The sequence below is a fragment of the Lactuca saligna genome, chromosome 6, assembly GCF_052625555.1.
Source record: "Lactuca saligna cultivar CGN05327 chromosome 6, ASM5262555v1, whole genome shotgun sequence".
NCBI classification, from domain to species: Eukaryota; Viridiplantae; Streptophyta; class Magnoliopsida; order Asterales; family Asteraceae; genus Lactuca; species Lactuca saligna.
The window spans coordinates 120,817,419-120,829,526 of NC_136422.1; the positions used below are offsets into that span (position 1 = coordinate 120,817,419).

Consider the following 12,108-nt stretch of genomic DNA (forward strand, 5'->3'; position numbering starts at 1 on the left):
CAATAACATTTACATACTAGAAAAGGGATGCCGTAATCTAACATGCAAATAAATTGAAGGTAAGTGAATGACGATTCACTAATTCTCCATTACAAAACTTAAACTATTAGTCCTAAGTGTTTTTGAGAATTCCTAGGTTCGGATGAGATTCATTGAACTATTCAATGGCATGTTTAAATCTCGATATGCCCCTCTCGTTTGTGACTGGGATGCCGAGGATCACAAAGCGGGTGTGAATTACCATGCAAATTCACATGGTGCCTTCATTGTAACGATCACCTATTCGATGTGCTGGTAAACCACACACGCTCCATCGAACTATGATAAACAATGAATCACCCTTTGCCACCTTCGCTTAGAACCAATTAGTGTGCCGGTAAACCACACACGCTCCACTAACATCTTAGCAAGGTGCAAAGTGTAATTTCATGGGATTGCATCAATTCACTTTTCCTAAAGTAACTAAGATTGGGAAATTTTTTAAAACGTTTAGTTACTTTGTATTTCTTATTATACTTTTAATGAGAGGATGAGGTTGCCCTATCCTACCCGTTCGGCTAACGACCCTTCACCAATCAAGCAAGCGGTGGGTGTGAGTGTACACCCATTAAGCGCCATTTTATAGGCCGCAACCTTATACCCACCTTATAGATCGGCTTCGTGAATGAGGCCTACTAACGGTAAGACTAGCATTTAGTTATACATATATATATTATTCTAGTAATATCATATTAGTATAGGGTCGCATTTTAAACTTTTCAAAATCTAGGGTTTGAAATTTAAGTTGTCTAAATTAAAACTTTTAATCACAAATATAAATTTCAAAACTTTAGGGTAGGTTTTAAACATTTAAAACATGGAGGATCAAATAACAAATAATTCCAATTAACAATTAATATCCTAATTATCTTTATTTGATTTATCTAAGATTTCTTTCAAGATAATTACCAAAATAATTAATCATTATCATATAAGGAAATTAAATATTTTATTATATGATAAATATCTTTAATTAGATCAAGATAATGGTCATATTTATCAAAAAATCGGATTTAGATTGATCTAATATGATTAAGGTAAGTTTCCATAAGATAATTATGAAAAAATCCCGAATCTGGCCATTCCTGACGCCTGGACTCGCCGAGTGCACAAGGGGACTCGCCGAGTCAGGCCTACTCGCCGAGTCCACCTTGGAACCCGCCGAGTCAGAGACTCAAAACCCAAAAAATCGAATTTTGCAGGTTTGTTTCAGTTAATCAAGCAACAATTTAAAGAAAACCAAGTTAGGCTCTGATACCACTGATGGGTTTTAGCCATAAGAACTTTCCTATGTGCGCATGCAAAACCCTAATGCTTGGATCTAGGCTTTCTAATAAACATACTTTTGAATCCAAGACTTCTAATGGCTAATTAGGTTAAATAACAATATTGAAACAGATCTAGAATCATACCTTTGAGTTCCTTGTTGATCTTGTTTGTCTTGGAGCTTCTAGAGTCACAAATGTCACTCCTCTAATGGCTTACAAACACCAATAGCAAGCAAGATGATTTAGGAGAGAGGAGAGGGGAGGAATTCAGCCAGAGGTTCCTTGCTTTAGGTTGTGTGTCGAATTCCCTCACCCCTAGGGTCTATTTATACTTGTAGACTCCTTAAGGGTTTCAACCTAAACCCTAATTGGATAATCTTCTCTTAAGGCTATCCAAATCCATTCCATAGATAACCCTATGGACGATTTGAGCTATCCTAAAGCTCTTAGAATCCGTCCAAGGTATATCCAAATGGATTTACAGTCTAAAGTCTAACTATCAAACAATTGACAGTTTATACCCTCTTATTTAATTAATCTCTTTAAGTCACCAAATTAATACCAATTAATTTATGACTTATATTAATCAAATAACCAAATATTATTTCTTATAATATTTACTCTCTCTTAACAAATCATCCATCAAGTTGCTATGGTGAAGGCAACCCAAAAGGACCATGCACAACCGAATATAGTTACAGCCTTAGACACTATTCCAACAACTAGTGGGTCGACATTGGTGCCTTCGACCTACGGGTAAAATGAGGCAAAACTTACCTGAAATGAAGGAACCCAAAAAACTAAGACACGTTTTCCTTTCTGCATTACATGCTCCCACGAATTCACTAATCACCAAAACCAAGTAAAACCTTAAATAACAGTCAAAAACCCTCAAGTTTGACCTCAATTCAAACTTGGTCAAAAGTTAACGGTCAACAAAAGTCAACAAAGTCAAAGTCTATGGCAGCTACAAAAGCCTAGCGTACTCTTCGTACGCCCAGCGTATGCGACCTGGTCTTATTTCTCCATTAAGTAATGTATCACTTAAGACCTTTTGTATAGAGCTTAGATCTAGACTCAAAACATGAACTTAAGTCATAAAATTTCCACCTTTATGACTTTCCATGGCTAGAAAAGGTCCAAAAGCCAAAACCCTAACTTATTAATCCATTATGACGTCATAACTCTTGCATGGAAGGGATAGAAGGGACAGGATCACATTTTTATGGTTCCTAATAGCTTCATAATGGATAAATTTTCCAAATTTATCCATTATAATGGTTCCAACAAAAAAGACCTAATCTTTAAGTCTCAAAGGGACCAAAAGTGCATCTTTTTCAACTTAATCTATTAATTAATTCTAAGTCTCCAACCTTCATATCTGAATCAATACGATGTTTAAACGGATAAATTTTCCAACTTTATCCATAACAAGGTCACAAACTTTCAAGATCTAAACTTTATGCACTTAAAGTGACCAAAATCTCATAACATTCAAAACTAGCTAGATCTAACAATTTCATCATCATGATTAAAACTTTATACCTCCAGGAGAAAGATCAAGGTGAACAAGGTCTGGATCTACAAGCTCCAGTGTAACCAAAACTTCTCCAAGGAGCTCCATCTCCAAGATGCACCAAGAACACTCCAAAGTAATTAAAAACACCTTCTTTTTTCTCACAATACTCAAACTAGGGTTAGGGTTTCAAGGGACGATATTGAAGGGGTAGAGGCTGAGAATGGAAAGGGTTTTCGGGAGTTAAGAAGGTTAAATAGGGCTTAAACCATGGAAATAAGGTTTGGGTTCTGATCGCATACACCCAACGTACTCCTGGTACGCCTATCGTACCAAGGATGCCTAGTATGCCCAATGTACTCCCCGTATGCCCAACGGACCCAAAATCATCCTAACTTCAAATCGTCGTAACTTTTTTGTTCAAACTCCGTTTTCAACGTTCTTTATATCCACAAAAAGGTGTTAAAGAGCCCCAAAATTTATCTAGATATCTTGGACTAAAAAGATCTTGAACAAAAATCCATAATTCATGCAAGAACCCGACCTATGACTTTACCTTTTCTACCCTTCGTCCCAAAACATTATTCAAGGGTAAAATCTCTTAACTATCATTACCTCCTCCCACAAGGACTAAATTTTGCCTCCTTAAGGCCCAAAACCCTACACAGTCAACTTCTATCCAACGGCTCAAAAATGGCGGGAAACAAGATGTTACATGAGTTTTCTCACTATACTATGTGGGCCATTAGATGTGATGATTGATAAATTATCTTTCTAACTTCTGTATGAGAGAATATGATTGGATCATAGAATTTTATGAATATTATGACTAGATAATAGAAATTGCATGAGATTATTATTGGACCATAATAGACAAGACTACAGTTGGACTGTAGTAACCGAAGTGAGTGTAAGACTATGTTTGGATCATAGCATTCACACAGATATATAGTATGTTGAGAAAATCACTAAGATTTGTGTTTACTATTCGAATTTTAAATTGTTTTAGGTTGTTCTAATAACAAGTGGAAGGGTACGACATGACTATATTGCATCCACATATTTGTTTCTTGATACTTCCGTTGATCTAATTTCACTACTTTTATTATTACTATGATTTTGAAAACTATGCAAGATGTTTTGGAACAAATTATTGTTTGGATATACTTTGGAGAAGTGGATCTTGGTTGATCACTTTTAATTAAAAACTGGAAAAAAAAAATTGGGTTGATATTTTCGACCTTCGATGTATAATAACTATGGGCCTATTAGTAGGAGCCTAGTGTTCAAAGCGAAAATTTTCACACAAAATGTATACGGTGCGTACCCTGCCATACCGAAAATATTGTTAGTGTTCTATTATGGATCTCTCACATAGGACCCACATGGGCTAATGTGGACCACACTAATAGGAGCCTAGTGTTCGAGATTAAGAATTCTACACAAGAGGTCTAGAGTTTGAACCTTGATATATCCAAACTATTGCTAGTGTTCTGTGATTAAACTACCATATTAGCCCTACATGGGTTAACATGGAGCATATTAATGGCATGGTTTACCATTTTTTACAACTTTGGCATTATAATAACTATGCCATACAACGAATTTGCATATAAAAGAGTTTTGCACATAAAACAACTTTGATATTATCACATCTTTGACATTATGACCACTTAAGACATATAAATTATTTACTCATATAACAAATTTGGGCATATAGGAAATTTGGTAATACAACAATATTTGGCATATAACATTTTTGGCCTTACAATAACTTTGACCATACAACCTTTATTCAAAGAATAACTTTGATCTTAAAGCAACTTTGCCGCTTTGCAATAATTTTATTTTCCTTAATACTTTGTAAGATGAGAAATTTTTTCGCTAAAACAAAATTAATCTTTCTATACCTATCATTTACTACTCGAAACGTTTATCCACTACAGTTACTCGTCTACCCATATGTGTGTTACCCATAGGTAACAACCCCTATATTTTGTAGTATTTGGGATCAAATTAGTGTTATATAAACCTACAATGCCCACCACCCAATTTGCATTTAATCATAGATTCTATCTCCTTTAAAACTAAAAGAAATTCTACTTATGACACTAAAATTATAAACAAATTGATAAGCAACCCTATTACCCCCCCCCCCTCCCCCCCGAGTATTTTTGTGAATAACGATATTTAAAAACTACTTCACTTTCTTTATTTTTATTTTTCGAATCTTCTTACACCTTCCTATTCGTATAAATATTAAGAACCTTAGGAATCTCAAGGTTGAAATCATCATTTTATTATGAAAACACAAAGTATGCTTTTACATCAAAATGAAGATACGATCTGTGTTTACTAATAACTAGTGGGAACATAGCGATATTTCTAATCTTTTATGAATACAGTATACTTGCTCATGAGAATTACATTATGAATATGCAAGCTGTTTTTTTCCTTGAATCGCAAAAGTATTTCTAAAGTTAAAAACTTAGGAATGAGAAAATACATTCTTGGCACGAAGTCTCTGCAGCAGGTGTTCCTATTCAGCCCAACAAAGGCTTCCTACGGACTCTATCTTCTCCGATTCAACACATATCCTCACTAGTAGCCCACCCATCTCATTATTTATTCAGCCCACCCACATCTACTCCACCCCCACAAACCTTAGTCGCATCACCCGTAGCTCCTCAACCCGCCTACTCATATAATCACCCAACTACTATTCCTCAAATGTTCAATGCAATGACCCTTAATGATCCTTCTACTGCTGGTTGGTATATGGATATCGAGCTACCACTCATCTTCATTCAGATGCAGGTATTCTTCATTCTATTTTTGATCATTGCAAGTTTCCATCTTTTATTTTAGTTGGGGATGGATCCTCCATTCCTGTAAATAAATCCGGGCACACTACTCTTCCATAGTCTACATCATATCATACTATTGTTTTAAAAAATGAATTAATCACCCCTCAAATCATTAAAAATCTCATCCCTATTCATCGTTTTACATGTGAAAATCGTTGTTGTATTGAATTTGGCCCGTTTGATTTTTTTGTGAAGGATCTGCACACCAAACAAATCCTCATGCGATGTGATAGCACCGGTGATCTCTATCCTGTCACAAACCCGAAAACCTCAAGCCCTTCTCTTCGTTTCTCCGTTTATTTGCCATCAGCATCTCGGTCATCCCGACCATCAAGTATTCACGAAATTAGTTGATAGTCATGTCATTTCTTGTTCAAATAATAAATTACCTAATTTTGTGTGATTCGTGCCAAATGAGCAAACATATCAAATTGCCTTTTCTTCTTTTAAATTCTACTTCTCCTTCTCCTTTTGAACTTGTTGACTCCGATGTGTGAACCTCTCCAGTCACTAGTCTTAGTGGAATTAAATGTTATGTTATCTTTATTGATGATTATACACATTATATGTGGATCTATCCTTTACGTGTCAAATCTGATGTATATTCCAAATTTTGTTCACTTTCATGCTTTCATTTTAAACCATTTTTCAAACCGATATTAAAACTATTCAATGTGACAATGGGGTGAGTACCAGAATCATCAATTCCAACAACTTTGTGATCAAAATGGCATTCATATGCGTTTTTCTTGTCCTCATACTTCTCAACAAAATGGTAAATATGAGCGCATGTTTCGTACCATTAACAATATTGTTCGTACCCTTCTTCTTCAAGCTCGCCTCCTTCCCAGGAATTTGGGTTAAGGCTCTTCAAATGGCCGAACATCTTGTGAACATTTTACCATCCACTACCATAAAAAATGATACTTTGTTCCACAAGTTATATCGCAAAACACCCATATATGATCGTTTATGAGTGTTTGGGTGCTTATGTTTTCCTAATATTATTGCTCCCAATAAACTCTCTCCTAGATCAACTTTGTGTGTCTTCCTTGGCTACCCTACAAACCATAATTCGTATCGTTGTTTAAATATTCACACTAAACAAATTGTTATTTCTCATCACATGGTTTTTGATGAAACTGTTTTCCCGTTCGGATCTATGACACCCAACATTGCTACTTATTATTCCATCCTTAAACATGCTTATTTTCCGTCAGTTTCCTCTCCCACCGAGAACCTCTCATCCTTAGAATCGACTCCTCAGAATCTCCCATCACTGAGGAGAGAACTCCTCATGAGTCTTCCTCTCCCATCACCAAGGAGAGCGCTCCCTACGATTCTCCCTCTCTTATTGTTGACGATCCTCCTTCCTCACCCGTCACTCTTTCTTCTTACATTCCTCCTTCCACGGCCACCTCTTATCACCCAATGATAACTCATGCAAAATGTGGCATCAAAAAGACAATTGTAAAACTCAATATTCATGTTGATTCCTCTTCTCCATTTCCCAAGACTTATTTACAGGCATTTAAAGATCCTAACTAGCTAAAATTAATTAAAGAGGAATACTCTACTCTTATCTCGAACAACACGTGGTTTCTGCTACCATGACCATAGGTTGCCAATTTTATTAATTGCATATGATTATTTAAAAAGAAGCTCAATGTAGATGGTTCTTTATCTCGCTACAAAGTGAGACTTGTTGCTAATGGTCGCAATCAGCAGCCCGACATTGACTGTGATGTGACGTTTAGTCCGGTGGTTAAACCGACCACCATTACAGTCACGTACAAATGGCCTATCAAACAGCTTTATGTGAAGAATGCATTTCTTCATGGTCATTTACAGGAGATGGTTTATATGCAACAAGCTCCTGGTTTTCGGGATCCTGCTAGACCTAATCATGTATGTCTTCTTCAAAGATCTTTATATGGTCTCAAATAGGCTGCTCTGGTTTCAACGATTTACCATCTTTATTACCAAGTTTGGTTTTACTAACACCAAGTGTGATTCTTCTTTGTTTATCTACAAACAGGGATCTCATATTGCTCACTTGTTGTTATATGTGGATGATATTATACTCACAGGCTCCTCATCTCCGCTTTTGTCCACTATTACTTCAGTTTTAGGCTCCAAATTTGCTATGACGGATCTTGGGGACCTTCACTATTTTTTTATGTATTTCTACTACCAGGATAGGACATCTGATGGTTTATTTTTGTCTCAACAAAAATATGCTTGTGAAATTCTTGATCAGCCCTCGATGATGAATTACAAACTTGCCTCAACTCCTGTAAATTTATCTGCCAAGTTTGATAGGTCTGGACCTCCTATTGATGACCCCACTTTATATCGTAGTCTAGCCGGTGCATTGAAATATCTTAGTTTTACTAGACCCAATATCACCTATGCTGTTCAGCAAGTGTGTTTATATATGTGTTATACATGTGAGCCCCACTTCACTGCTCTTAAGCGTTTTTAAGGTACATATGTGGTTCTTTATATCATGACATTCAAATCTTTAAATCTTCATCACACGATATAATTACTTATTCTGATGCATTGGGTTGGTTGTCCTCGGCGTTCCACTTCCGGTTATTGTGTCTTTTTGGGTCACAACCTCCCCTCCTGGTCTGCCAAGCGCTAAAATACCATATCCAAATCCAATGTCGAGGCTGAATATCGTGGTATTGCCAATGCCGTTGAGGAAACATGTTGGATTCATAACCTTCTTCTTGAATTACACTACTCAATGCATCGTGTTACACTTGTGTATTCTGACAATGTTAGCGCATTGTATATGTCAACATCAACGGACTAAACATATTGAGATTGATCTTCACTTTGTTAGAAACAAAGTTACCACGGGTCATGTTCGGGTTCATCACATTCCATCCAAATATAATATATGTGGACATCTTCATCAAAAGTCTTCCTTCTTCGTTATTTCTAGATTTCCGGTCCAGTTCTCTTAGACTATGTATTATAACATATTTTGTATGTTTTAGTGTAGCCCAATTATTCTTGTATGTCCCATATGTATCGGCCTTTTTGTATTGTATTTGAATTATTCATATGGAATTAATGAATGAGATGTTTCATGGGAAAATAATCTCACTTACATCCATTGGAGGTGCATATCTACCCACATGGGTGTTGCCCATGGGTCGTGGCCTCTACATTCGATATCATAATGCCCACCACCAAATTTGCATATAATTATTGTTTGAATCTCCCTTAAAACTAAAAGAAAATCTAGTTATGACGCCAAAATTATAATAAACATATTGACTCTTAACCCAATTATCCTCCCCGGGTACTATTTTAATGAATGCCGCTATTTAAAAACCACCCCACTTTCCTTATTTTGATTTTTCGAATCTTCTTACACCCTCTTGTCCGCATAAATACTAAGAACCTCGGGAATTTGCTTTTCCATAAAACCTTTCTTCCATTATTCTTCAAGATCCTGCATACCTCATCGCCAATGGCGACCTTCTCCAAACCCCAATTAAACAACTCTCATTCTTCAAAGGAAAGCTCCAATTTTGAAACGTCGGACAACCAACCCATGTCGCACGACTGGTATTCCGAAGACACCGGAGTATACAACAGCAGACACCCACGAATTAACCTCCCTTCAGACCCATTTCTCGATGTCGTTTCCTGCATATTCTCACACAAACACAACGGAAAAACCGCACTCATTGATGCAGCATCCGGGGTTTCAATTTCGTACGCAGAACTCCAACCGTTGGTGAAATCAATGGCTAATGGACTTCACCATCACATGGGTGTTTCAAAAGGTGATGTCGTTTTGATCCTTTTACCAAATTCGATCTACTATCCCATTGTTTTATTGGGTGTTCTATATCTAGGAGCTGTCGTAAGTACCATGAATCCGTTCAGTAGTTTCTCTGAGATAAAAAAACAAACACTTGGTTGTCACGTCACTTTAGCCTTTACTTTTCCTGATAAAGCCGACGAATTAAACTCGATAGGAATCGAATCTATCCTAGTGCCTGAAACTGCAAAATTCGATTCAAACCAAATTCGTTTTGCGCCTTTTTTCAATCTAATTTCAAGTGATCACGATTTGGTTCCACGTCGAACAGTTAAGCAAGATGACACAGCTGCGATTCTTTATTCATCAGGAACTACCGGCGCAAGTAAAGGCGTAGTTTTGACTCATAGAAATTTGATTTCTGGGGTTGAGCTTTTCGTTCGATTTGAAGCTTCCCAATATGCGTATCCCCCTGAAGACAACGTGTATTTAGCTGTTGTACCCATGTTTCATATCTATGGACTTACACTTTTCACTATGGGGATTCTTTCATTGGGTACGACGATTGTTGTTATGAGAAAGTTTAGTGTTGATGAAATGGTGAAGTCAATTGATACATATGGAGTCACTCATTTTCCTGGAGTGCCCCCATTGGTGACTGCGTTGAGTAGGATGGGAAAGGGTAGTTCTGGTAAAAGTAAAGCCTTGAAGAGCTTAAAGCAGGTGTCTTGTGGAGCTGCTCCTTTGAGCACAAAAACCATAGAGGAGTTTATGCAATATTTTCCTCAAGTCGATTTCATTCAGGTAATAAAATTTCAATCCTAATAGCAAAGCAAACTATACAGTGTAAGAGTTTTAGACTCCGTGTGGGGTACTTGACTTTTATGTCACCTACCTAGTGGGCCCATACACATAAGATATTGTTCAACTGTTGTTGTGGGCCTATGTGTACCTGATTTATATCTTATATGATGTTCAACTGTTTTGGTGGGCCAGTGTGGGTTAGGGATTGCTGAAAGAATAACTGATGTTGACCAGATGTTTTTAGGGTTATGGCATGAGTGAATCGACTGCTGTGGGAACACGTGGATTCAACACACGAGATGTTCATAATTATGCATCGGCTGGACTTTTGGCTCCAAATATGGAAGCTAAAGTGGTGGATTGGGTTACGGGTTTACATCTACCACCCGGAAAAACCGGCGAACTTTGGTTATGTGGGCCCGCCATAATGAAAGGTAACCGCTATTCCTTGAGAACTCAGGCCCAATTGTTACACATGACATAACATAATAGAACAATCTGTAATGTGTTTGTCAATGACACACACAAAAAAAAAAAAAAAAAAAAAAAAAAAAAAAAAAAACTGTAATTTTTTGTCCCACTCAAACAGGTGGGACCATCCCAATATAGGTTGGACAATGACAAATATCATTTTGATCTTTCTTTTGTACAAAAGACAAAAATACTCTTTTCACCCTATAAGCTTATCTTGTTGAGTATAGGATAGTCTAGTCTAAGTCATGTCAAACTCAAAGATTTCCCTTTTTGATTTGGATATCTCACAAATACTAATTTGATAAAAGATTTTTTTTTTTTTAGAATACTTGAACAATAAGGAGGCAACTTCTTTGACTATTGATAAGGAAGGTTGGCTACATACTGGAGACATTGTCTATTTCGATAAGGATGGGTATTTGCATATTGTTGATCGTTTGAAAGAGATAATAAAGTACAAAGGGTTTCAGGTAATCTTATAAAATAAAGACTTCGACTAACACAAAAGTAATAAAAATCCAATCTTTCTTAGAAATGAATAAAGAATAAAAGATTAAATTATCTTATTGCAGATTGCTCCTGCTGATTTAGAGGATGTTCTTGCATCTCATCCAGCCATACTTGATGCTGCAGTAACAGGGTAAGTTAGTCAACTCAACCCTAAACCCTAAACCCTAAATCCTAAACCTTAAACTCTAAACCCTAAATTTTTGACATGTAACTTTTGGGATAAGGTTTGTATGTGGTTATCTAGTGCTTCGAAGAAGTGTATGAAAATCGGATCAATTTTGAAGTCAAAAGTATAATTTGTTTGACTTTGACCTCAAAAGTCAAACCATGACTTGTGATGAATTTGTGATTTTGATCATGCAGAGCTAGGGATGAGGAAGCAGGAGAAGTTCCAGTTGCATTTGTAGTGAGGAAGCCTGGATTTGAAGTTACTGAATCGAGCATAATTGATTTTGTAGCAAAACAGGTTTTGATTCTATAAATATATAAATATAATCACTCAAATCTTCATTGCTAGAAATAGCAATGTGTTTTCAATTAATTTTTTTTTTTTAATCAGTATTTGCAATGTGACAGGTGGCGCCATACAAGAAGGTGAGAAAAGTGATGTTCATGAATGCGATACCAAGGTCTCCAGCTGGAAAGATACTAAGGAGGCAATTGAAGGGCAAGTTATATTCGAGAATTTGATGATTTAAAAATATTTCAATTTTTTATGCAATTCTTCAAGTGTGTGGTTTATAAAATATAAACCCGTAAGTCTATGGGTTTATTTTTATGTAATTTGATCAACAACAATGTTGGAATTTATTGGAATAAATAGAATTTATTATTACATAACCA

The 12,108-nt window shown here is 36.3% G+C and overlaps 1 protein-coding gene across 1 annotated transcript; it reads left to right on the forward strand.

Annotated features, from left to right (window-relative positions):
- The first annotated feature begins 9,044 nt into the window (after positions 1–9,044).
- LOC145001267 (AMP-dependent synthetase and ligase family protein) lies at positions 9,045–12,108 on the forward strand. The gene is made up of 6 exons (XM_078960636.1): positions 9,045–10,281; positions 10,526–10,715; positions 11,080–11,225; positions 11,328–11,395; positions 11,629–11,731; positions 11,842–12,108. The coding sequence occupies exons 1-6, from the start codon at positions 9,181–9,183 to the stop codon at positions 11,953–11,955; spliced, it is 1,722 nt and encodes a 573-aa protein (XP_078816762.1). The 5' UTR covers positions 9,045–9,180; the 3' UTR covers positions 11,956–12,108.